A 27826-nucleotide genomic window follows, 5' to 3' on the forward strand; every position below is an offset into this window, starting at 1 on the left:
ACTTCCTACGCTAAAATCAGTTTATTTTTGCAGTATCTTTTAGTATAAAATACATTTTGGACCATCACGACTGTGCCTTGCACAAGAAGGGACTTACTAGAAAGTGATTCTACAAAGTGTCCTTGAAATGTATGCTCATGCGGAACAGAAAATGCAAAAGTAGGGAGAAGAAAGCACAGGGCTCAGTGTGCTTCACCAAGGGCCTCAGAGGTGCCAAATCCTCCAACCAGAGAAAGTTACAGCAGCCCTTGACGTTTCAAGTCTTCATAAGTCTTTTTATTCACCACATTCCCACTGGAATCCTCATATTCCTCCTAGAAGGGAAGCGAGAACATTGGTAGTATCTGGGCACGACATGAAATAAGAATGAGAGAGTGTAACGGTAACTGAGGTTTAGCTTCACCAACAGCAGCCTGTCAGCCCCTCAAACTAAAACAGACTAAGATCCCCCTTCCGCCCATCTCCACACGGGGTCTCTCAGCGGACTCCCAGAGAAGGATAAATAGTGGTTTGCAATGAGGACTGAGCTGGAGCACGCTCAGTTGTTACACTGCCTGCCGCTGTCCACTCCATCACAGCTTAGCTAAACTCAGCAGGACAATGGCAAATCCTGTAATAAACTGGATTTCACACTGCATTGTACGCGCCTTCTATAAACAGTCTGCTCCATCATGGTAGGTCCCCTGGGCTACAATGGAAGGGTCTTAGTTACAATTTTAACAGAATGACTCTACGGAATCTCTCACCATTTAAATTAAAGATACCTCACTCCTCCCCCTCCCCCCTTTCCAAACAGGAAGGGTTTGGACACTGCAGAGGAACGCTCTGAAGATGCCTAGACAGAGAGAAGGGCTGGTGTCATACTAACGAGCAATACATTCCCAGCCAGGCATGTGCAGCTCGACACAATTCCACCAAGAGGAGCTTGGTTACAAGATGGGGCGGGGGGGGGGGGGGGGGGGGGGGGGGGGGGGGGCTCCAAACATACTCCCCAGCATTCAACAGATTCTCCAGGGAACTGGGACCTCTTTTGCTGGGGCTAGAGGTTATGCAGGGTAACAAGAGAGATTCAGCCAAACAGTACCACCCATCCTCAGCTCACCTCTGTGTCAGGCTGCCATCTCTCCGAAGCTTTCTGCTGTTTCAGCTTTGCCCACACTGCGAATACAAAGTAACACTGGATCAGAATGCCATTTCCCTTAGTTGAGCGCTGTATGTGCACTGCTGGCTCTGCTTTGCAGATTCAATAATAAAAATAATGCACAGTTGTCTCTAGTCTTACTGGACCTAAACAGAATAGACACGCAATTAAGGTGCTTTGCACATTCTTGTCTTTTTGTTGTTGTGTTTTTTTTTTTTTAATAAAAGATTTGCTAGCTAATAAGCCTGCTGCAGTGAAAAGTGATATTTGTATGTTTGTTAATAATCACAGCAGACTTACTAGCTAGCTGGGAGGCTGTGAAAAGTGATATTAACAAACATACGAATTACAAGTGTCAATTTTCACAGCAGACTTACTGAGCTCTGGCAAACCAGGGGACAAATTAAACCCTGGATAGGGAGGTGGGTAGGGAGACAGTGGGGTCCAGTGGCGATGCGGGAGGGTGGTGAGCTGAGGGCTGGCACCCGCTGCCACACAGCCAGGGCCGGAGCCTGCCACCCACCACCCCAGAGCTGTAGCCCAAAGCCCTAGCCTCACTGCCCCAGGGAAGGTGGGGAACTCACGGGCCACCTGCTCTTCTGGCATTTGTGGCTCCAGAGTGGGGCAGGGCCCAACCCCTGCTGGTGGCCCTGGGGGAGGTTTCACTGCTTCCCCCCACCCCCAGTCACTGCCCTGGAGGCTGTGGCCGCAAGAAAAGCCCCTGGTGGCCGCATTTGAGAAATACTGACTTAGACTATGTTTACACAGCAGCAGGTAGGTGCAACTCTCCAGTGAGTGCACTAAAATAGAAGGGTGGCTGCAGTGGCTAGGCCAAGCTAACAGATGTAGGTCTATCTGAGCTGGAAGTGCACCGCCCAGCTGCTGGATAGACACAGCCTTAACAGCAAAATTAAACTCCTCTTTCTGGGCTTTACTGCTGTGCCCAGGCAGAGATTCTATCCGACTCTCCCTTCCTACTCCAGGATTGCCAGAGCAAGAGGTGACACAGTTGGCTCACTCTTGCTTCCAGAGCGAAGAGTCAATCTCTGCATCTCTCGGTTGTGGACAGGCAACTTCGTGCTGGCTGCTGCCCTCAGCAGGTAGGTGCCCAGAGCAGAAGCTTTGCATTCTGGCGTTGACTGAAGTACCCAAAGCCAACATCATTAAATTATGGTCAGTTAAAATGCTAAAGCTTCATGCTGGTGACAGGATTTACCTACAGGATTGCCCTGGCTGAATTTCATCAGGTCTTTCCCTTCTCCCTCCGCACCATGGAGACCCAAAGGAAGAACTTCCTGAATTGCAACTGAGTGTAACCAGCCTCTTGATTATCTGAAGGAGAGTCGTGTCCCCTAATTGCAGTTGGATGATTGAGGTTCCACCATATAAAGAGTTACACCCCCCAGTGAGAACACTGCCAATGAAGAGGCATTTAGTCAGCAATCACAGCAGGCAACAGACCCACATGTGCCCAAAAGAACAGCACAGACTCAGAATAGTTCTGAATAGAGACATGCCAACATCACTTACAAGAGACTGCATCTTCAATCTGTGTGACATTAGCGAAATGAGCTGTGTTGGGAATGCCCAGGCATCTCATCCCATGAGCATGACGCCACTCCTGGAGACAGAGCAGAAAGATCAGTATACAGGAGAGAGTTTTATATATAGTCCACAAAGTAAGTCAAACCTGTCTGAAAACACTAACAAATTAATGCCCAAGGGGACTAGAACAGAAAGAAAACAAGAGGAAAAACTATTTCTATCCATATTTTCCAGTTTGTTTCCTTTGACTATATACAAGATTCTGTCAGTTTCCCTTTTATGCGGGCTTTTCACACAACAATACAAGAAAAAAAGGAAAATGTGATTGTAAATCCATAAAGATTAGTAATGGCAATACTTGAAGTGACTTTTAAACTAATTTTTTTAAACTGACTACACATTTCAAGTTAATGGTGTCTAATCCGCTTATGAGAATTTCATAGTATCAAATCTTAGAACTAAGCTATGATCCTAGACTACAACAACAACAGTTTAAAAGCAGTTTGTGATTCCACGTGGCTGGGCGCCCCCGGAATGCAATAACAGTATTCACATACTTGGGCAAGGCTGGTTTCCAGTGGAAAGACTGTAGAGTTCGGACAAAAGTTCATTGAGAAGCAGGAGTGGGGATTCCCCTACTGTATAAAGTGCAACACACGCAGCGCTATAAACCCCTGAGCATCTTTGCACAATGTTCACTTTCATTTAAATGGCACATTCACAATCAAGGGTTCTCATCACAGGGTGCAGAAGTGCAGGGTTAAAAACATGCCTTTTTAGGCGCATTATAATTAAACCGTTATTAACCCCAAGGAGAGAAGCAGCATCCAGAAATAGCATCTCACAGGTTTCAGTGTAGGAGTCTCCTAGTGCTCAGAATCTCAGTACTAACACAACTAGAATCCACTTACATGTATATCCCTTGAAAGACCAGTTTGCTCCTAGGTACATTTTAAAAGCTATTAAAATCTGTTACTTAGCTTTGGGTTTTATGGAACTTGTTTCCTCTATCAGCTTTGCCAGAGAACTTTACAGTAAGGTGTTTGTCAACATACTCCCAGTATCTAAAGCGATAGCTACCAGGTCCTCAGCAACAGCGCAGGCACTGCTAGATATTGGAATCTGGGTATCCAAGGAGGGAGACCCTACAACCACCAGGGGCAAATGGCACCTGAGTGCCTCTTCAAATGGTACAGCCCTGCAGTCTCGGCACCACGCATGGGCCCACCTCCTGGGACAGGATTTAAACACGCCCTTCTGGCCCACAGGTGACAGCTCCAATCACCAAGACTCCATCCTTTAGTTACATATAACTAGGATTACCTCAAAATCGATTGATAGGCTAATGCCAAAGCGTTACTTACTGCGAAGTGCCGCTGGAAAGCTTTGGGCCCTCGGTAGGTGTAGTTACCGCAAATCTCACAGTTGTAGTTGATGTTCAAACCATGCAGTTTATATAACCAATAGGGGATAGGCTGAAAAACAAGCCAGGCAAAGCTTAGGTCAGATTGCAAGACAGGTGGTTTGGATGCAGTCAAAGATCTCTGCTCTTGAGTGCCTGGGGAGCCAGTCTCACCTTGCCATCCCAGCCAAGAGGCAGATTTTTAGGGTTGTAAATTATTTCATTCTCTTCATCTTCACTTTCGCTCTCACTGATCTGCTCCTCCTCTTCCTCCTCTCTCTCTTCCCCTGTGCGGGCTTGTTTACGCTGCACATTCTCATGGGTGAGATGTCTCTGTTCCTATGATGCAGGAAAGCACGCAGGCATGAAGAGTTATGCATGAAGCCAAAGACGGCAGCATATGTGGCAACAAACAAACCAAAAAACGTGTGGGGAAATCACAGGCGTATTCACCCTTCTTGTGTTAAATCCCCTCCACTGGCTTCATTATAGTGCCTGTGCCACAACACTGCATTGATTTGTCTGCAGTCGAACACGAGAACTCCACCCGGTTTTCCTCAGCCCAACAGTCTGAAAGGTTGCTGGGTATAATGCAGTTCTCGCCAAGAGAAGACAGCGGAAAGCTTTAATTACAATCACTTCCAAGCTGCTTGGCAATGGTGGCAATCAGCCTTCTAAGAGTGACCACTGAAAACGGCGACAGGAACATGAAGCCGAATGAAGGCAGCACTCACAGGGGCTTGCTGTCTCTGGCGGTTCGATGTAAAATCTAAGTTCTACCAGGAGAAAAGGCTGCCCCCCAAGGGCACTCATGACTGTCCTGTCTGGGTTACAAAGACTCACGATTCACAAGAGAGGCAGACCCAATCCTCAGCACCATTGTTGTAGGAGATGGATTCTTAACTCGAAGCTGACAGGTTAACAAACAACAGGAATAAGCAGTTCCAGCTCCCTGCCTTAAACCTCTCCAGGTTTGTACAGCACCAAACATAAAATAACCCTTCTGTACATGGTGTTTAAGAAAGGATGAGACTGAAGACATGAATGAGCTTGCAACAACTTTTGAAGGCACTGCATCTGTAAAACTCAAAAAAGGTAACAAGTAAAAACCTTACCCCAAGAATTTCTACATACTCGTAGACCTGAGCTTCCAGGAACGCAAGGTCTTTGTTCCTCTCTGTGTCCCTGGAAATACAAAGGGGAACTTGTGAAATCCTTTTCAAGCACTGCAAATGCTGTCCATGCACCCGGTTCCTAAAGATACATTTGATTTGTAGCTACTAAGAAAGTGGGAAAACAAATATCAACCACTCGGTGTAGCCTCTGCTGCACATGTACTGATCAGTCAGGCTAGACGCACTAACCAGCTAACTCAGTCATTTGGCCCCAATACGCAGAGCATCTTAATGCTCCAGGAACATCTCAGCTCTGCAATTGGGGCAATAATGAAGGAGATAACCAGCCAAGCAGGAAACTTTTAGTCTAAGCGAAGGGCCAACCTGGGTATGAAACTTTAGGGGACTCACCTTTTGCTTCCTTTTGTCTTTGGATTCTTGGCAAACAAGGAAGAATCAAGGGCTTCCAAGGATTTGCCTTTTGTGCTGAACAGCCTCTGAGCACGCTCTTCCAGAGTGCTGGGGGAAAACAGGGAAGAAGGTGAATCTAGGGTATAGGGTTATTTCTTAAGTAGATTGGTTTGTGCTCACATAATTATGTTTTTAATTACATTATAAATTAAATCATTCAGAGGTCCTGAGATTATAAGACTAAGCATCACGTTGAGGAACATGGCTTAGGCACTGCTTTTGCATCAGGCTCTTGAGGTCCTACCATTCCGCATTATGTATTAGTCCATTACGAACCTCAGACTTCAGAGCAAAGTATGTGATAAGAATTCCTTGCGATGCTTTCAGCGTTGTCTTGTAGAAGAATTATTACACAGATCTTTGGAAAACAAACCGATGTCCAATGCAGAAATGTGAGACAAACAGCTCAATAACTGAAACAAATCTAGAAAAAAGCCACAGTTTCTTACCCGCCGCATTTCAGACCCAAAGCCAGTAAAGCAGATTTTAATCTGTCCAGTCCCAGGGAGGCCAATTCCTGTACAATTAAAATAAACCAATGTACATGAGCATTGCTTTCAGGTGTTAACAATATGATCCAAGTGTGTCCATTTTAATTCATTAAAAAAATCCAACATTACTCATGAAAGCACTAAGATGGCTCTCTTCTACCCAGATCAATGGCCTCTATGGCAGGAGCTTGCCCACAGCTACGATGGAGAAAAATGCTTCCAGGTTACTGGTATCTCCAGCGACAGAAAGCAGAGAACTTGCCATTTACAGTGGTTGTGGCCTGAGTCTCTCATTCCCACAAAGAGAATTTTGAAAAAGAACAAGGTGGACGGATTCCACCAAGATTTTCGGTATAAAGTGCTTAACACACAGAGAACATACATACCTCCCAAGAGGAAAAGGCTGAGAGATCCAGATGGGCTCCGGCATGGGTAAGTGCACTGCTGGTCTCTTTCTGCCAAGAAAAGCCACATAAGTTGCTAGATAGATCTTCAGGACATTACATAACATCTGAGCAACAATACCAAAATATCCTCCCTGCTTCAAGAACAATGATCTTGTTAATAATGGGGAGATCTCCGCACTAAACTGAATAAATCAAATACATGGGAAACCTCCAGATAACTGGAAAGACAGACAGAAAACACACTAGCAGTAAGCTGTGTCTACTGTTTTGGGACACAACCAAGCTACACTACACTGTGAGACTGTTAACCTTGATGACCATTTTACACACCACGACATTGTACCCAATCCGTGAGAAACAGATCAGCATTTCACATGTGCATAATGATTGCTCACCGGCCAACCAGGGAACGTTCCATTGTCCCACTTCTTCTCAAACTCATTCTGAATCTTCCCAAAAAGTTCATTCTGATCCAGCAGTGGCTTCACCCGATCTGTGTAATCCTGCAGGTACTCAAGAAGCATTTCAAGATACCTGGCAGAGGAAAAGCCAGCTCAGGTAATTTGGTATCAGAGTTTGCGCAAGATGAACACAGACATTTTTGCATCATACATACTGAACCGCATCATGGTGACACCCCTTGCCCCACAATTATACAGGGAATATTCCCACTATTTCCTTCCTTCCCAACAAATCTCTCTTCTACTGAACAAGCTCCTGGCTGTTAAGATCACCCTCTGGGTAACAGATTATTTCACCAGAAGCTTCAATCCAAATAAAACATCATCTGTTTGACTTTTTAGATCACAGGCATGATTCACAGTTGACAAACACAGCACATGCAACCTGACAGTCTCACAAACACACATGTAGGTGTAATTTAATACCGCATCATCTGTTAGTCTTGTAAACAGCAATTCAGTAAGAGATGATTTGTCTGAAATTGAAAAGGCTCAACATTTACACAGAGAAGCTTGCCTGCAAAGTGTATGGACTCAAAGAAAAAATAAAAATAAATAGCATGAAATAGATGGGGGAAACAACCAGAGAGAACAACATTAGCTGGATGTTTACACTAAAATAATTAGCAATGAGTGTGGATTGTTGATATTTGGCCTTCTCTACACTACAAACATCACCATATTTCAGCATACTTGTGGCCCAAACTGTTTTATTCCTGCCTTGGCAGATCCCCCCGGTACAGTCATTCCAGAGAGCCACAGATATCTACCAAGGTTAAACCATGGTTCTCTAACATGGATTATTCCAGACACACAAGCCACAGTGCACTACATTCTATCACGGTCTGGGTCCCAGCCATGGTTTTGTCCATAAGTAGAGAATTTTAGCAAAGTGTTTCCAATAGTGCTACCACCACTTTAATGGCATCAGCAGGAGCCCTAATGTGGGACAAGATTTTGGTGGCTTCTAATATTTTTACCACCATGTCAGTGAACTCTAGTTACACAGCCACATTTAACCAAGGATTCTTTGAGCATGGATAAAACATTATATATTCATCATTAACTTGACAAATAGATGGGACAGCTCACACCTCTCAGAGCTATTGTTTCACACTCGGTTGCAAACCCTGCATTAGTTATGTTTGGACAGTTCTCTTCACAACCATAAAAGCTAAAAGACATAGGATGCCACTTTCAAAAGTGCTCAGCATTGGCCTAAATCCTCTTCAGTTGAAGTCAAATGATAAAACTCCCTTTGACTTCAAAGGAGCAGCGAGGCCAAAACTTAAAGCATTTTTGAAAATTCCAAAACACTGACAGCTTAGATCCTGCTGCACATTTCTGAGAGGGTGTGGACTCTGCAGAAAGTCCTTACTTTATGAAACATTAGAACTACATCTAAGGAGTACCCAGTAACATTCCCCCCAGTGAATTTTCATCCTGATCGTGAATGAATGTTTTTCACAAAGCAATCACTCTGTATCTGACCTCTCGGTTCTCCTCCTCAAAGGAAACCTGCATAACGCCTTCAAAAGATAAGCCTGGGAGCTTAAATTCATAACTTTGCTAGACACTAAAAATCATTGACTGAATAGACACACTGGATTTATGGCTTATAGATTGTTGTAATAACCCACTAACCCTCTCTAGCTTTCCATCTCCCTCACCAAACAACTGGAGAGGTATTAACAGGCCACTTCACTGTGAGTGATCCTTGAAATCTGTTAACTACTTATGCAAAACAATCTGTTCCATCTTGATTTAGCTGTGATGCTAGAGTACCTTTCCCAGGCCTGAAGAAGAGCTCCGTGTGGTTCAAAGGCTTGTCTCTCACCAACAGAAGTCGGTCCAATAGAAGATATTACCTCACACACACGGTCTCTCTAATATTTGGGACCAACTTGGCTACAATAACACTGAATACAACAATGGAAGATATTGAATTGAACATGAAGAAAAAGGAAGCAAAACTTAACAGCAACATCTACTCCCTGAGCAAATGCAAGGTACCTCATCATCCCCAGAGGTCTCACCATCACTTACAACTCCATATCTGCTGAATAACTCTGCAGAAGGACTTTGGAAAAAACTCAGGAACCATTTACTGTACCTCAGATACTCCAGAAGGGACCCCCTCAAACAAGAATTAATCCCATGCTCCCACATACTGGAAGGGGAAGAAAAGAAAAGAAAAAAAAAACCAGGAAACTTACTTGAAAATCATGCAAGATACTACCAAAAAGACCTGGTGGCAGCCATCCACCACAAAAACAAAAAGTGGAACCAACTACAACTCCACCAGAGAAGCAGATCACATTATGGAACTAAGCACCCAAATACCCAAAGAGAACCCGCTTCAATACAAACATAAACCCCCCTCCAACTGTACACCCCCAGGTGTCTCCAATCACCCCACACTGGAACCCATACAGTGTATCGTCAGTTATTACCCATACTCAATGGGGGCCACATCCTGAAAGAAATATTTCCTAAACTTCCTAGTTTGGTCTTCAAACAACCCCCCAACCTCATCATCAGAAGCAATATCACCACAGACCAGGACACACCAACTCAAAGTGGCACCAGACTCTGCCAGAATAATAGATGCAAAACGTGTCGACATATCTCCACTGCTGCAATGAGCAACACCCCCCACAACACAACTTTCAAGATCCATGGCTTCTACACGTGCCTATCATATGTGGTGTACCTTATCCAGTGCACTAAATGCCCCAACAACAATTATGTGGGTGAAACCAGACACACACACACAGAAAAATTATAAAAGACAAAAAAACACCATGTCACCTGTGGGTGAACACTTTCACAAAGAGATCACTCGTAATCTGACCTCGCAGGATAGGTCCACACAGGGATAAACGTCGCTGGCCCCAGCCAGCTGACCCAGGCCAGCCACTGGTTTTCTATACCCAGGCAGACATACAGTCAGTCCTCTCCTCAAAAGAAATCTGCACAACACCTTCAAAAGACGAGCCTGGGCATTTAAATTCATAAAACTTCGCTAGACACTAAAAATCATGGACTGAATAGATACACTGGATTTATGGTTTATAACAAAAAGCCTATAATCCACTAAACTCCCCTTCACCCCAGGACTGGAGAGGCATTAACGGGCCACTTCACCTCGACTGGTCCCTTGAAATATATGTTAACTACTTATGCTAAACAACCTGTTCCACCTTGTACGCAAAGTGTAACAGCTAAATACATTTCCTAGACCTGAAGTCGAGCTCTGTTTATCTCAAAAGCTTGTTTCTCGCCAACAGAAGTTGTTCCAATAAAAGATATTACCTCTGCCACCTTGTGTCTCAACGAGCAAACATTTGGGAGGCCGTTGTTTTAGAGTTACAGCAGTGAGATCCTGGTATAAAGACACTCAGCGTACAGACCCTCAGAACAAGAGGTAGCAAGAGACGACAGGCTCCATGCTGATATGTTACCATATTTAAATATTCTGGATATACAGAGATTATCTATACTCAGCATTTAACGTTGCTTCATACGCTTCATCATGCCAAATTAAAGTACCTTGGTACCCCTCCACTGAAGCATCATCATGTAACTTCTTAGAGCAATGACTTAGTTATTAAGAAATACTCCTACACTTTCTCCTGCAACACCAGGGGAACTATATTCCTAGGCTGCTGCAGTATCACAGACACAAAGCCCTGAAACCCAGGGTTGCTTCTTCTACAGAGATGAATGAATCCTGCACTTACAGCACAGAATTGGTAATTTGTTTAAAAAATATAAAATCACAAATTTGCATAAGCTTTGCTTGAAAAGCCACAAATCAGAACTGGTTCCAGGCCTTGAATGCACATCACGGAATTTAATTCCTCCTGGACAGCCTGTCATGGATGAAGGGCCCACCTTTTATATTCAGCATTTTTTCTCTCTTTGGGAATATCGAAGAGTTGGTCAAACGTGGATAAGTATGTGATGTAATCCAGTTTCTGAAAATAAAGAGGCTGGGAGTCAGATTTTACACACACAACAACCTGATTAACAATATATCTCCAGTCACCTACTGGACCACAAGAAATGGTATCTTTCCATACCTCCATTCTGGGATGCAGCATGCCATTTTTTCTCTCTCATGCCACCTTAGAGACCCTGGGCTATTTGGTAACAGAGGGAGAAAAAGGGCACAGCCTCTTTCAAGACCACATCAGTGGAGAGGCCTGTGAGAGCAACTGTAGATACACCTGCACGAATGGGACAGCCCAGGAAAGGGTCACTTAGAATTTAAAAATCCTTAACCTGCAGCCTCCAAAAAACAGGCACCCGTGTAACATGTAGGTGGAAATGAACTATTTAAAATTACCTCAGAAATGCTCGGCTCTGGCCACTCAATAATAGATATTTGAGTATATCTCCTAAGCAATTATAGCCTCTTACCTCTGATGATTTTAAGTTAATGTACTTGAGGTAACAATCATGAAGATCCAAGTACCGGCCATAACCTTCTTCATCTGTGAACTCCACTAGATCTACAGAAGACACATTATGCAAAGAGCTTTATTAGAAATACTGAAGATCAGAATTACTGCAGAATGTTCTCATTTCAAGTATCCCTCTTGTGTTAGAGCCATCTCACGTATGCATACCTTGTAACTGCAGCTGAATACAAGCTATGCTTACATGAGATGTTTCTTAATGTTTCTGCAGGTTCTAAACATAATCAACTAACTGCTCCTTTACAGTAATACACTAGATCCACCCTCAAGTGAGAGGCGCTTTTACTGCAGAACATTCCAGAGTGGATAAAATACACATATAGGCATCTGATCGGAGAGTAACTTTCAGAGGGTTATTAAGGAGAGAGATTCAGAGACATGCAAAGCCAACCAGACAACTCACTAACTAAAAACAAGCAAGCATGGTGTTTTTGCTAGATCTAAGTTTAAATATGAAACCACAGACTCACTTTGTGCCTCTTCACTGGGGTTCTCTCTGGCTTTCAACAGTTCCTCAAATTCCACTGACATCGGCACACAGATCTTCGGGAAAGATCAGACGTTATAGGAAAAATACACACTCACTGCTGTGATCAAGTCCAGACCAATTAACGTGAAGTCTCATTGACAAATCTGCACTTTCCATAATGAACCTATTGTAGAAGTATTCCCACTGCCAAATCAAAGATCATCTTGTTCCAAACTTTTTGTTTCTTCCATTACATACAACACAAACCTTATTGAGATATTACTGTGTGCATTGTTCAGTTCCTGTTCGACTGCATTTAATCAGTACATATACAAAGTGCACTACATGGAGAACAGTAGATTCCCTAGCCACAGAGTGTGAAAAAGCCAAGGTGCTAGGATCTTTGTAGTTCAGTGCAGAGGCTGCAGGGACAGAAATGCAGTCAACTATCAAGCAATTGCATTGAAATTCCCCTGCATCAACTGGCACTCTGCTGTCTTTGAATTCCAGGGGGTTCTCTCACCCATGACTATCCTCTCATTGATGCAGGAACAAAATTATGTAGACAACTCCTAAAAATGCCTACTTCACAGAGGGGAGGAGGACCCTCCACCCCCAAAAAACCACTCTGGCCAGCACATGGAAGGCAATGCTGAATGCCTCCCCAGCAGCAGAGGAGAACACAGCTCCTAAACTGAAAGCACAACATTCATGGGACATGATTAGTGTTTTGCACATTTTCTCATTTTTGGGCTGCTCTCTCTCTTTCATGGAACGCCTCTTCTATCACAGAACTTGGACACGGCCCCTGTTTTAAAACCACCTCTTTCCACTCACTACATTTTAATATTTTGGAATTTATTGTAAATGAAATCGGTTGAGAAGAACCAAACTGATAATGCAAAGCATCCAAGAGCACTCAATGCTGTATAGATATACTCCTTGTCACTGTCCTGTGGGTCCACATACCATCTCTCCCATGGTGTTCAGGGGCACTTACCTCATTTGGGTGCTTCCGGTGAAATTCCTTGATCTGTTTTAGTCTATTATAGAATTCTGCAAACTCATTTGGCCCTGAAATGGCGCTGAGCTCCTCCTTCCGTAACCTGAGGGTCCAGGAGAAACAATTAAAGTCAGATTTTGAGGGTAACAGAGGGCAGGATTAGAATTGTTTACTGCAATTTGTAATATTGTAATTTGAGAGTTTCATTAATGATTCTAGTTCTGATTATACAGGGTTCCCTAAACTATGGAAAAATCATTACCCACCCACCAATCTCTCAACCAAAATTACATAGAGATCTCAAACTCAGATAGGTTTAGGATTTTGGAGCTCTGCTCTCCTTCCTACATTCAGGTGCATAGTCCCCAATTACTGCCCTTCAAGCCTCTCAGAGTCTCCCACTCAAGTGAGGGACCCAAGCCAAAAGAGACAACCATCCCTCCTCCCCCCGTTACAACCTACACAGGATTAAATTCAATAGCGAATCTGGGGAGTTGCTTTGACAATATCAAGCACTGAAATATGATTCCACTGGTACATTTGCTACCATCACCACACACACTCCTTTGCAACTGTTACACGGGCTATATTTACACTACAGACCTTACAGTGGCCCAGTTGCAATGTCTCCCATGTAGCTGCTCTATGCCAACGGGAGAGAGCTCTCCCGTCAACATAATTAAACCACCCCCAACAACACCAGTGCTTTCGTCCCTAAAACTTATGTTGGTCAGGGTGTGGTTTTTTCACACCCCAACCGACAAAAATTTTAACAACAAAAGTGCTAGTGTAGACATAGCCATGAAGAAATTTACTGCTGAAGTGTACTGAACCAATAACACCCTTTCTTGTCCCTTATTCTACAGAAGAAGCAACACATAGCAAGTTAAATGTGATTTGCAGGAATCTTTAACCATGTACAGGTCTTGGTATGAACTAGGAATGAAACTCTGCGATCAGTATATTCAGTAGTTTTTATTGATCCCCCCTCTGAAAGATCATTAAATCGACAAATGGGAGTGCAGATAACTCAGCCCTAACTGTTTCTTATATAATGGAACATTTTAGTGGCAATTTCTTCTCTAACATGATGCTTTGGAAAGCCTACATTTATGGCACAATTATTCTTTCCCTCCCCTTCCCACCCCCACACACTTTGGATCAAATGGTATTTTACAGCCAAATCTTAAGCCAGCAATAGCTTTATAATGACCTGCTGCTCTATGGTACTGGTAAGGTTATGTCAGGACACTCATCAGAAATGTGTCATCAATGGTTTATTTCCAGCACTAGATTTTTCCTCCCAAGCTAAAATCTGGCAAGTGCAATAAAACTCCTGGAAGAAAACTTAAGTTTGCTTTGGAGGAGGGGGTGGGGGGGAATCTCTATTTTTAGAAATGCCATTGCTCTAAATGCTTCACTCTCTTTATACATGGCCTTACGAAGTGCCATCAAGTCCCTTCTGTGGCTTTGTAAAGCACTACAGGTAAGTCTATGCTGCAATTAAAAACCTGTGACTGGCCTGTGCCAGTTGACTCGGGTTTGCAGGGGTTGGGCTAAGGGGCTGTTTAATTGCTGTGTAGACATACCCTATGTGAAGGTATTTAGCTAGCAGACCTTTCAGTTTATAAAAAGGCCAGATCAAGTCTTTTTGCAGACACTTACCCATCCTTATCATCATACAAGTCTCTCAGATTTCCACTCACTTCCATATACCTCTAAAAAACAAAAACATGTTAATGTTATGCACGTACCTTTGCTGCAATACAGCACAACATGCAGAGAAGTTAGGAAAAACAAACTGCTTTCTTGGAAGCTTGACAAAGCTTGCTTGTGTTTGAAAGGATAATCTCACAAACTTGAGCCAAACAGACCAAGAAATGAAAGAATGCTCACTGAAGAGTAATGAAACATTATAGGGAAATTAAGCAGCTGCAAGTGTTTTCAGGGAAATGCAATAACATGCTACCTAAGTAATTTCATGCTCTTCTGTGAAGTTTTGCTGTTCAATAAATTAGCTAAAATGAAAATAATTAATACTGTGATTTAAAATATACTTAAAGGCTTTTAATGCTAAAACTGATATGTAAATCCATCCAACTCGTGCTCCATGTGCCCAAGTTCTGGTAAAAGGTAATGCACATGCATCAAGCATGGTGGAGAACAGACCCTATAAGTTCAATGCCAGGTATCTCTGCAGAGTAAATACAGGCACTAGTAGGAATACGCTTTTTAAATTTGCAGACAGAAACAAAACTAGGCAAACTCAGCCGATGAGTTTAACTGTAAGCAATACTCCAGTAAATACTGTTATCAGCTTGCACATGTCTATCGGCTATTGCAGTGCACAAAAGCCATTTTCCTTTGACCCTGTATCCTGCAATCTTAATGTGCTAGACTCATCCAGAAATATAGTTTGCGATGTATTGCTTAAGCAATCCACAACACCCCACCATCCTGTGCTCCAGCCCACAAACTTTACGGTACACAGCTGTAAGGTAAAGCGGAGGGGTGATACTCACGTCCTGCATGGCTCGAGTGCGGTGATCAGAGTTAATCTGGTCACGTAGCTACAAAACACAGCAGAAAAGAGATTAGCCAAGTTATTGTCTGAATTTCAGTTGAGAACAGTCTCTGCTCCGCACAACTGGGAGTCGGGACCCCTCAGGGGGTTGCGAGGTTATTAGGGGGGGGGTGTCACAAGCTGTCCCCCTCCACCCCAAGCCCCACTTTGCCTCCAGCATTTATAACAGTGTTAAATATATTAAAAGGTGTGTTTAATTTATTGGGGGGGTGGGACTCAGGACTTGCGGTGTGAAAGGGGTCGCCAGGGAGACACGGGGGAGACTCGGTCCGTGGGACAAACGCCGCTGTTGGGACATCACAACAGGGCTTATTCGGCCAGCTTCACCCCGCCCCGCGCTGGGACGGGAAGCGGCTTCCCAGGGAACAGGGACTGGGGCCACGAGCCCGGAAGCCGCGCGGGGGGGGGGGGGGGGGCTGCCCGGGGCGTCCCGTCGCTCCAGGTTCGCCCCCGGGCTAGTCACTGCCCCCCCCCCCCCCCCACGGGCGCGCTGGGGGTCCCGGCCCCGCCCCCGCCCAGTCCCGGCCCGCGCCGCACCGTGGATTTCTTAATCAGCATCTCCTTGGCCATCACGTCCATGAGCCGCTCCCGCTCCTCATGGTAGCGCCGCTGCTGCTCCAGGATCGTCTCCATCTTCCCCGCGCGCCCGCCAGCCGGAACCCTCCCCCCGGTGCTCGGCCCGACCGGAAACCCTCCCTCCCAGTGATCCGTCCGACCGGAAACCCTCCCTCCCAGTGCTCCCCCTTCACCGGCCCGACCGGAAACCCTCCCTCCCAGTGAGCGGTGCGACCGGAAACCCTCCCTCCCAGTGCTCTCCCTCACCGGCCCGACCGGAAACCCTCCCTCCCAGTGATCGGTTCGACCGGAAACCCTCCCTCCCAGTGCTCCCCCTTCACCGGCCCGACCGGAAACCCTCCCTCCCAGTGAGCGGTGCGACCGGAAACCCTCCCTCCCAGTGCTCCCCCTCACCGGCCCGACCGGAAACCCTCCCTCCCAGTGCTCCCCCTCACCGGCCCGACCGGAAATCTCCGCTGGCACCATGGTTCCTCCGTGAAACGGGTTGCTGGAGCCCCAGGAGAAGTGCAGATGCTCAGGTGTAACGACACTGCCGGCTCCTTGGAGCGGGTCAGCCGGGATCACCTGACATTCAGGCAGCGCCTGGGGATCCGTAGTGACCCCCCCCCCCCGCTTTGCCGTCCCGGTCCCAGAGATCAGAGCGGGGCGTGTCTGTGCCCTGGGGTGTGTGAACCGTGTGCGGTCTGTGTGTGTGTGTGTTCCAGGCGTGCCCCGTGTGTGAACCCTGTGCACTCTGTGTGTGAGCCCTGTGCACTTTGTGTGTGTGCTAGGAGTGCCCCGTGTGTGAACCCTGTGCACTCTGTGTGCCAGGCGTGCCCCGTGTGTGAACCCTGTGCACTCGGTGTGTGAACCCTGTGCACTCTGTGTGTGCCAGGCGTGCCCCGTGTGTGAACCCTGTGCACTCTGTGTGTGCCAGGCGTGCCCCGTGTGTGAACCCTGTGCACTCTGTGTGTGCCAGGCGTGCCCCGTGTGTGAACCCTGTGCACTCTGTGTGTGCCAGGCGTGCCCCGTGTGTGAACCCTGTGCACTCTGTGTGTGCCAGGCGTGCCCCGTGTACCCCATATGCCCGGTGTCTGTGCACCCCCAGTGGGTGTGTGTCTGTGCCCTTGTGCACTCTGTGTGCACAGCATACAGCCGTCAGCAGTAGCCCATCCCATCGCTGCAGGCCGGAGCCCCCTCTCGCAGTTTAATGAGTGTGGTGATAGTTCCAGGGTCACTAAAGCTTTGTGCACGTGACCATCTCGACTTTCATTACAAACAAATAAACTTCTAGCCCTCCAGACCGTGGAGAAAACATGGCCTGAGCCTGGCCTGAAGGCTGAGAAGCCAAATAAATATGTCCCACGCTCACACACAAAGAGTTTGCTTTAAATCTCATGATATTTCAGCCCATCTCAATTGCATGATTATTTGGCCCTGACTCATGACTTTTGAACACTTGGAGTTGGCAGTGCTGTAGAAGGGAAAGCCCATGGGCCTCTGGCATAGCATCTGTCATATGGGCCCCACACTCCGGGGTGCTCTATCCTTCCTCTCGTCTCCAGGTCCAATGTGTGCAGAACAGCACAAAGGAAGCCTTTCACAATGCACAACAATGAATTCTGATGGATGACAAAACCCATGACCTGCGGTACGTATGACTGAGCACCATCTGCTGGCACTCTGTCTGTTCACTAAGTGCCTGGACACATAAAAGTCAAGAGCTTTCTCGTAATGTGACATAGCCCAGATTATTTGATTGTGGGCGCACTGCAAAGCCCTCTGCCTGAGCAAGAACTGATGGAAAGCCCAGGGTGTCGTTTTTATCTGGTGGATAGTGCAAAGGAGGTACTCCTGGGGGAATTCTGTGCCAAAAAAATTAAAATTCTGCTACAAAAATTCTGTGCATTATGTTTTAAAATTCTGCATATTTTATTTGTCAAAATAACACAATATAATCACACCAGTTTCAGTTATTTTTGGTCATTTATTTCAAAATACCTGTCAGCAAGTATGTCTGGAACAATACAGATAACAAAAGATTCAGAAAATGTTTTTTGACAAATAGATTTCTTACTAGGCATATTAATATAGAACTCTGGGTAATACTTGATTTAAACTACCATACAGAACCGTATTTCCCGCATACCCCCGAAGCAGAGCAAGGCTGGGGGGAGTCAGGGGTGATGGAGGAGCTGAGGGAGAGGGAAATAATTGCTGGGAAGGAGCCTGGTGTGGAGGGTTGTTGGGTCTGGGTGGGAACAGTATGGAACAGGTCTTTTTTGCGGGGCTGGGAAGGGACTGTTAGGGAGCTTCCTCCATGCAAACCCTGGCTGACCCCTAGCCTCTCCCATTCAGTCAGGCACACGTTCTCCACCCGCACTCAGACACACACTCTCCCTATCCCCCTGAACCCCCTATCCCCCCACTCAGCCACCTCCTGTCCCTATGTGGCCCTGCACCCCTCCCCCATCACTAGGGTTACCATATGTCCGGTTTTTCCCAGACATGTCCGTTTTTTTGGTAATCAAACCCCCGTCCGGGGGGAATTGCCAAAAAGCTGAACACGTCCGTGAAAAATACCGTCCGGGCACTTCCTCCCGGGCTCCAGCTGCTGTGCTCCTCCCCTGACTCTTCGGCTCTGTTTAAGAGTCGAGCTGCCTGAGCGCTCCGGCTTTGGGCAGCCCCCTTGCCTCCGGACCCTGCGCCGCCGGCCAGGCACTTCCCCTCCCGGGCTCCAGCTGCTCTGCTCCGGCGGCGCAGGGTCCGGAGGCAAGGGGGCTGCCCGAAGCCGGAGCGCTCGGGCAGCTCAGCTCTTAAACAGAGCTGAAGAGTCAGGGGAGGAGCACAGCAGCTGGCCCGGGAGGGGAAGTGCCCAGCCGGGGGCGCAGGGTCCGGAGGCGTAGGGGCTGCCCAAAGCCCGAGCGCTACCGGCTTCATGGTTTGCCGGGCAGCCTCCAGACCCTGCGCCCCCGGCTGGGCGCTTCCCCTCCTGGGCTCCAGCTGCGCTGGGGAAGCACCAGCCGGGGGCGCAGGGTCTGGGGGCTGCCTGGCAAACCATGAAGCCAGTAGCGCTGGGGCAGCCCTTTTCACATGGCTGGGAGGGAGGAGGGGGAGTTAGGGCGGGGACTTTGGGGAAGGGGCGGCGTTGGGGCGGGGCCGGGGGTGGGAAAGGGGCAGGGCCAGGGCCCCGTGGAGTGTCCTCTTTTTTTATTTATTAAATATGGTAACCCTACCCATCACCATGTGGCCTTGTGCCTCCACTCCCGTTTAGCCCCTGCCCCAGTCTGTCCCCCCCCACTAGCCCTTATGATTAGGATGACCCAACAGCAAATGTGAAAAATCGGGACGGGGGTGGGGGGTAATAGGAGCCTATATAAAAAAAAGACCCCAAAATCGGGACTGTTCCTATAAAATTGGGACATCTGTTTACCCTACTTCTGAGCCCCTGTCTGACCCCCCAGGACCCCACGCCTCTGTCTCCCCATAGCCCCTGTCTCCCGACCTGGCCGGGAGCAGCTGCTGTTTTATGTCGCCACTGTGCCCTCTGGTGAGCAAAAAGCGGAACTGCAGCAACTTTTCAGCAGAAGCTTTTTTCTGCATAAAAAATTTAAAAAATGTGTGGCTAATTAATTCTGCATGTGCAGAATTCCCCAGGAGTAAGGGGAGGGATAAAGATGTATTGATCACATGACCGGTGATGGATGACATCTAGGAGGAAAGAGAAGTGCTGGTGTTTTGGTAGGTTTCAGTTTTGCGTCTCCTACAGTCTTGTGTTTGTAAAGGTGTCAGGGACCCCCAGAGCTTTGGACAGGCACCCTTGGTGTGAGGGTTCTTACAGACCAGTGTGTAACTTAATGACTCCGTTAATACTGTATTATTTATTAATTTGTAGGGCCCCATTGGAGTGGAGAGAGTTACAGACACAGAGTCCCTGCCCGGAACAGCTTACAATCTAAGTATGAGAGACAAGGGATGGATACAACACAGGGGGAGGGGAGAAGACTCAATGAATTGGTACTGGTCAGCATGAAAAGCGGCAGTCACAGTGCACCAGCTGCCTAGTCGCTGTTGTTTTTTCGTAGGCATTATAGCACAGAGCAGTTTTAAGGAAGGATTTGAAGGTGCACACTGAGTCAATGTTTCAGATGCTTTCGAAGCTCCTCCCATGCATGGGGGTGTGTGGAATGTCATAAAAAGCAAACGAGCCTGTTTGAAGTAACAAATGGGCCATGAAGTCTGCATCATTGGCAAAGCATTGTCAGGTATCACCATCTCACTAGCATATAAGACATGACAGTTCAGGCAAGGGATAGACCAGGTAGGGCCTTACAAATAAAGACAGGTAGTTTGCATTTAATGCAGTGAAAAAAGGCAAGTCAGGGGAGGCTGAATATTGGTGCAAGACAGTCAAAACAACGAGCCAGGAAAATAATCTTTGCAGCAGCATTTTGAATGGAAACTTGAAGTTGACTAATGTCACTGTGAAATGGGTGAGAAATATTCCAGTTATAATCCACAATACTAAGCATTGCTTTCCTGACCGCAAAAGCAGGAAGCTGCCTGTTTACCCTGGAGACAGCTAGCAGGGCACATGCTCAGGTCTCCCAGCCCATTCACTGGCAGGGAACGTTGTAGGCTCTTCAGCTGGTGGAACACTGGGCGGGGGACAAAGCAAGGTCTGGTTTGCCTCCGGCAGATGGCAGGCGTAAGCCTTTCTGGAGAACAGCTGGTGCACGGTCTCTGTCCCCTAAAGGTGGAACTAGCTGCTGCTCTCATCAGATAAGTCAGTGGTTCTCAAACTTTTCTTTTCACAGACCACTTGAAAATTGCTGAGGGTCTCGGCAGATCACTTAATGATCTTTCCAAATGTTATTTGTACCGTTAGATAACTATTGTAAAGTGTTTTGGATAAAAGCGCGATATAAAAAACACTTAGTAATTAATTTATTTGTTCTACAAATAAAAGCACACAACTCATATTTTAATATCAGTAGTCTTACCTTTCTAATGCAATGGATGTGCCCTCTCTCCCCCTGCTGCGGCAGCCCCCAAGCTGTGGCTGGGAAGGAGGGGGTCTCTCCCTCTCTCCCCCACGGTGGCAGCCCCCAAGCTGTGGCTGGGAAGGGGGGGGGGTCTCTCCCCTGCCACAGCAGCCACAGAGCTGAGGCTGGGGAGGAGGGCCGTCTCCCTGGAAGCCGCAGCCCTGGAGCTGGGGAAAGTCGCCTCTTTCTCTGGCCGCTGCAGTCCTGCACATCCCAAATTCCCACTGCCCCCTCCTACCTATCCCTTATTCCCCCCAAGGCCACCACCTCACCTTACATGTGCATCTTCTCCAGGGTCCAGCCACCTAATTAGTGGAGCCTCGCCTGTGTGGCTCCACTAATTAGGTGGGTGGCCCTTCATTCTCTCATGTGCGGCCGCCCAGGTGCACACCTTTGAGGGAACTATCTGCGGACCCCCTGAATGGAGCTCACAGACCACTTGGGGGTCCATGGACCACAGATTGAGAACCTCTGAGATAAGTTTTGATTCTCTTAGTGTGAGGGCAGCGTTGGCTCCGCTGTCTGATTTAGACCTAGTGCCTGAACAAACCAGGACTGGATTTAGTCTCCCCCCGTCTCCTGTGAGGGAGCATGGGATCATTATCCACCTTACACAGCTGGGGAAGCAAAGGCCTGAGCGGGACAGTGACTTTCCCGAGGGTCACACAGGGAGTTGAGCCCATGTCCCAGGCCAGTGCCTTATTCACAACACTAGGCCCTGCCTCACAGAGGTCCCAGGTTTGATTCTTTTCCATAGCAGCGACCACTGGATGGGCCGTTCTGGGGCCTCAGACCATGCAAGGGGGGGAATGGGGAGCCCAGAGTCCTCTTCCACATGGTGATACCCCAGACAGAGGCTTTTACACCCATCAACTGCACTATCAGTGCCCCAGCTAGCCAGCTTGAAACCCTCGCTCCCAGCTGGTCATTGCCCTGTGCATGCAGCCTCTATCCACCTCCTAGCGGCCTTAGCTGAATGAGCTCATCCTACTGCACATGGTCGAGGTCCAGCAGCAGGGGGGGCCTGATCTGCCAATTGTCCCATTGGATAGAAAACTGTGAATTTCTGCCAGGAAAAGCCCTGAGTCCCAGAGCAAACCTCTCTTTGCTTTGGCTGCTCAGAGCTGCTGCCCTCAAACCCTCAATTTGTTGTTCCCCTTCATGGCCAGGCTTTCCCCTTTAACCATTTCCCATGGTGCAGTGGGGAACTAACCAGTGACTAATCTGCTGCGCCCCGAGTTACTGGGCCCCCAGGGTACCCCACAGCGGGATGGCCTTGGCCTGGGTCCTGAGCAGGCAGGTGTGTGTCAGAGCTGGCCTGGCGCTCGGTGCAGGGCCTTCTGCTGCTGGCTCAGACATGGAACAGTGTTACCTGGTGACAAACATTTCAAAATACATGTTAGTGCCTCCTAAAGTGCAGGGAGGGGGAGCCCCGTATCAATTTTATGGGGCCATTTGCCTGGGCGCCTTACCTTAAATTGTGCTCAAATCTTTGCAGTCACCTGGAAGCTCTATTTAAGGAGAAATAGGCAGGCTCAGTTTGATACATGCCCTTGGATGGGGGAGGGAGAGGGGGTGGGGACAGCTCTGCATGCCTGGGTTTGCCAGGGCCTCTATGCTGGGGGAGGAGGGTGCTGAAGGACACGGAGGTTTGTGGTTTTTCAGCGTTATATTTGTATGGGGCCCTGGCATGTCTCTTGGGCCCCATCCTTCTCCCCAGGCAGAGGGGTGCTTGCTTCCTCTCTTGCGCTTTGGGAGGTTCAGTACCAAGGCTGCTGAGCTCCAGCGTGTGGCACTCACACTTGCAGCAGCACGGAGGGGTTTCAGCAATGCAGTGGAGTCAAAGCCCTCCGGATGGCTGCCGTCCAAGCCACCTCCAGCCCTGTTCTACTGGTTCTCTCCCCACGATTGACCATATATGGTGGCGTAGGCTGCAGGGAGATGCTGCCAGCTGGATTTAGGATCAGGGCTGACCCCAGCGTCGGAGGCACAATGACCTTTCTCAAGAAACAAAGGCGAAGAGGAAAAGGGCAAAGTTAAGGGAAGAGAGACTCATCAAATCCTGCACGTGCCTGAGCGAGAGCGCGGCCTCAGGAGATCCAGTGAGCTGGAGGGGCGGGGGGTTGGGGTTGGGGAGGAAGGAAGGTGTGGGGAGAAGAGAATGGAGGAGGGGAAAACAAAAAAAAATCCCATTCCTAACCCAGACAAATCAGCTAGGCTGCTGTCTCTGCTAGTAGAATGTGCCTGGCCCATGAATGCATACAAGCGACGTGCGGTCTGAAAGAACCCTGGGATCTCACAGACAAAGTTGCCCCTACTCCCTGCTCCCCACACACGTACCCCAGTTCTCCTCCCACATGCACAGTTCTGCCAGCACTCCTCCCCACACCCTCCAACCCAAACACCCCCCTGTCTGCAGCGTGGAACTGCAGAGTGCTAGCCGTAAGATGAGGGAACACATGGAAATACACCAGGGTTTTTAAATACTCAAATCAATTTTATCCTAAACTAATTGGAAGTAAAGTAAACGTCCCGCGTGCTTCAGGGCCCGTTGGGAAAGCAGGGGTTGTGCACCCAGTGTCCGTGCCGGGCCGGCACAGCTTTACCTCCTGGTGGTGTGCAGCATTCCTTGAGGCTTTGCCTGGGGCTGGGTTGGCACCGTGAGCCCCTGGCCCATGGATCAGCAGCAGTGGATGCAGGCAGCCAGGGCAGGATCACGTAGCAGTTAGGGATTAGCAGTAACAGGCTGCTCTTCTCGTATGTTGCTTGTAAGAATTCTGGGCAGTAGAGAGCAGAGCTAACAGACATGCCCCAGGCACCATAGCTCAGGGAGCAGGCCAGGCTCAGGGCCCAGCTGCAGATGGTATCTATGACAGTCCAGGGTGCAATTCAGACCAGTGAGGGGCTGTGTCAGCACCTGCCCTGCACCCTGGCTTGCCTCACAATGCTTTGCTGCTGTGCTCCCAACCTGGGCTGCTCAGACAGCAGGCAGGGCCCACCCTGGTCAAGCACCTCTGATCCCAGCAGCCTGTCAGCAACCAGCCACACTTTGGCTTCTAGCAGCCTTGGAGGCCAAGCCCACCACACTCCCTATCCTGGATTTTTCTCCCAAAAGGTGTGTTCTGCACCATCCAGCCAGGTCAGTTGACCCTCTAAGGGGGTCAAGATACAACAATGTGCCACATTAAATGGAGTTACCCACACAGTTCACAACACTGGATTAGTTCTGATTAAAGAATAAAACACGTTTATTGAACTACAAAGAGAGATTTTCAGTGAGCACAAGTAGTAAGGAATTAAAGTCAGCAATGATTACAAGAAAAATAATGATACAACACTTCCTAACTTACCTTCAACTTGGGTCAAGGTAAAATTCTTACCACAGGTTTTCATTGTTGACTAAGTTTCAGGTCAGGTTCTGTTCCCAAGGTTCAACAAATGTTCTCTTTTGTCCTCTTAGGTGAAAGACAGAGATGGACAAGGAGAGAGAACTTGGGGTGGTTTTGACCCTTGATTTTATAGTTCAGTCACCCTTTGAAAAGCATTTTCCTGAGCATGACCCCTAGTTAAAGTTCTTGCCAGCGGAGAGTAAGGGGGAATGGAGTGTGGCGGAGGAAGGGGGCTTCATGTTTCTTTTCACCTGTGTATGTAGAAATGCAGATTTTCTTTGTTGTCTTTCTTCCCCCTCTTGCTGTCCAAGGACTCTGTATACAGCTGATATGCAAATAGAGGTGAACACATCCCATTGTTTAAGACAGGCCTGCTTGACCAGTTCTACCTAATTGGGGCTATGTGAGTTTGAACACATGCCTTTAACATCATAGGGGGTGTGTGTGGATTTCATAACTTTACACATAATGTTGCTACATACAGGTCACCATATTACTGACCAGTGAGTTATTAGTTTCCAAATATACTGCACAAGGCAGATTTTGTACAAAGATGATTACAATCGTGGGTAGGGTGTGAATATAGGGCTGCATTCAGTCACAGGAGCACTGCTGTGTAGCTTTTAAAATCAGCTCCTGCTCTTGGATGTACTTGAAAGGCAAGTGCTGGGGCCAGAGAGGGGATGAAATGTCCAGGCCTTGCACTTTGTGTTGTCATTTACAGCTGTGTTGAGAGATTACAATGCAGGGTCAGGTATGTCCCTTCCAGGGCAAATCTACAAATCCATGGACTGTGTGCACCGCGAAGACTCTGTTACATGTATTTATATAAATGTATCATATGACATTGCAACCATACTGTTCTTTTAAAGTCAAGCACTCAGACTTCCAGAAATGCTAGCGTTAAGATTGGCTGTATACTTAATTTGGCCTCCTTGTGCATATGCACCATGATCTAGACTAACTATGGAATCATACGCACTTTTTCCACAGGACCTGCTTCATTCAGTGAACGGGTGGTTATTCAATATTTTTTTCCTCATTCAGGTTTTGGTCCCCCACCGTATTTAATGCACACATCCAAGCCCTGTGCTGAATACAAAATGATTTATTTCTTCCTGGCCATTGCTGACTGCTTCATAAACTTTAACAAATGTATCTTTACCGCACCCTATGAGCAGCTGACGGTATGTTAATATCGCCATTTTACAGCTCAGGAACTGAGACAGTCAGAGATTTGCAACCAAATTGTCAGAAGCCGTCACTACTTTTGGGTGCCTAACGTGACACCACCAGGGCCTGACTTTTCCGAGTACTGGGCGTTATCTAGCACGTTATAAAGTCAATGCACCGCGGCTCCCAGGGACTTCGGTTGCAGCTGAGTGCTCAGCACTTCTGCAAATCTGGCCCCACGTGTCTTGCACTGGGCGCCCAGAAAATGGGGAACGCACAATTAGTGACCATCTGTGAAAAATGTGATTGCAGAGATGTGGGGCAGGGGATACCTGAGGCCCTTGCAGTGGGGTAGAACTTCCCCCTCCAGCACACCATGGGATTGTCACCTCCCAATTGCTGTAGCAAAGACCAACACAAATGCTCAGTATTTGGCACCCAGGCCAACCCCAGGGCCACTGTTGCCTCTGGCAGGGCAGGAGTGAGGCCTCGGGGAGGCAGGGCCTTCGCTCTCTGTACAGCGTGGGAACCCTGGGAGTCCCAGAGATCCCTCCCGGCTCATCACGGAGCTCAGACTCTCGCCGTCAGCAGGCAAGAGCTCTGCCCAGGAGCAGGGTGCAGGGAGACCATGGGCTGCTGGCCTGTGCCGACGTTCCGGTGTTGGGCTGGCCCCAGGGAAGGCTGTGCCCCGCTATGCAGTAAGACGCAGGAGAGCTTGGCTGTGTTTCTGCCCTTTGAATGGTGCCAGACTCTCCCTTGGCACAGGGAGCACGGGGCTAGGGAAAGAGCTTTAGCCAGGGACTGTTTAAAATGCCGCTGGGTGCAGGTACCGTGGCCCTCCCGGGTTTCAGCGAACCCAGCGCAGGGGGCCTGAGGTGCATGATGCTCTTTCCCTCTGAGGTGGCTGCTGCACTCCCTGAGCACAAAGGGACCTCTACACGGGAATAGAAACGGGGGTCTGGGCCGGCTGGCTCCGGCTTGTGGGGCTCAGGAGCGGGGGCTGGTTCACTGCTGTGCAGAGGTTCGGGCTCAGCCCGGGCTCTAGGAGCCTGCAAGGTAGGAGTGTCCCCGAATTTGGGCTGCAACTTGAGCCTCGACCTCTACACTGCAGTGAAACAGCCCCTGCTCAAGTCAGCTGGCACAGGCCAGCCCTGGGGTTTGAATTGCAGTGTAGACACACCCGGAGTGATCGGGGTGACAGCTCTGACCTCTGGTCACAGCTGTAGCTTTTGATCCCTGGGGAGTTGCAGTTCTTTGATTAACTAATGACTGTTAAATACAAAAACATGGAAAATCAACCCAGCAACCCCACCCCAACAACTGCCCCACCAGTTGACAAAGGCTGACTGTGCTTTGGCCCGGTAACTTCTTCTGGAGGTCCTTTCCCTAGGTGCTGCAGCTGGCATGTTCCACTTTCACTTAGGTTTTAATTAGCTTCCTCCAATCCAGCACTACTGCTTTGCCCAAAAGCCAAGCAGGGAGCAGGCCAGGACTTCCCTCAGAGAAAGCAAAGCCATAATTAAACTTTAACTTGCTAATAAATGATTCATTTGTGCTACCATGTATATTACATGACTGAGCTAAATGAAAGTTTATAAAAGCAACAACCACCAAAAATCAAGGATAATTACAGCAATCAAAATGTGCTCCTGCCTTGAGACTAACCAATTCAGTTGGGAGGGAATGATATGGAAAGGAAGAAGATTGTCCAATTACCCTCCAAGCATGCTCGTACACCCTCTGAGTATGGCAGTTCTTCCACACAAGCGCCTACCTAAAAATAAACACTGAGATAAGATCCTGCACTTACTGTTCCTCAACTTCCCTCCAGCGTGACGCTGCACCCCAGAAAAGGGGAAGTGCTGGAATTCGGGGACCTCCTACCCACCTGTTTGCCCCTTTTATTTCAGGCTTTTGGCATTAGAGGGGGCTCGGTTTCAGCATCGAACACGATGGAACGTGTCAATAGACCATAACCAAGCCCCTGCTTGTCGCCCTGACCCATAAGGTGGGAGTGAATCTCACTCACCGGCAGGAGCATGGAAACAGGCATTGGGCCAGTACATGAGCGGCTTGTGGAATTCCCTGCAC

General features: G+C 48.0%; 1 protein-coding gene across 1 annotated transcript; it reads right to left on the reverse strand.

Annotated features, from left to right (window-relative positions):
- Window positions 1-2: 2 nt before the first annotated feature.
- On the reverse strand, window positions 3-16256 carry SF3A3 (splicing factor 3a subunit 3). The gene is made up of 17 exons (XM_054011806.1): window positions 16111-16256; window positions 15512-15559; window positions 14655-14707; window positions 12987-13092; window positions 11988-12060; window positions 11459-11550; window positions 10931-11013; window positions 6968-7106; window positions 6552-6620; window positions 6124-6191; window positions 5615-5722; window positions 5204-5273; window positions 4263-4427; window positions 4051-4161; window positions 2672-2762; window positions 1103-1158; window positions 3-314 (listed from the first exon to the last, which is right to left on the reverse strand). Exons 1-17 carry the CDS (start codon window positions 16204-16206, stop codon window positions 237-239), a joined length of 1506 nt encoding a protein of 501 aa, XP_053867781.1. The 5' UTR covers window positions 16207-16256; the 3' UTR covers window positions 3-236.
- Between the last annotated feature and the right edge of the window lie 11570 nt (window positions 16257-27826).

This window comes from Malaclemys terrapin, chromosome 22, assembly GCF_027887155.1.
Source record: "Malaclemys terrapin pileata isolate rMalTer1 chromosome 22, rMalTer1.hap1, whole genome shotgun sequence".
Lineage (NCBI taxonomy): Eukaryota > Metazoa > Chordata > Testudines > Emydidae > Malaclemys > Malaclemys terrapin.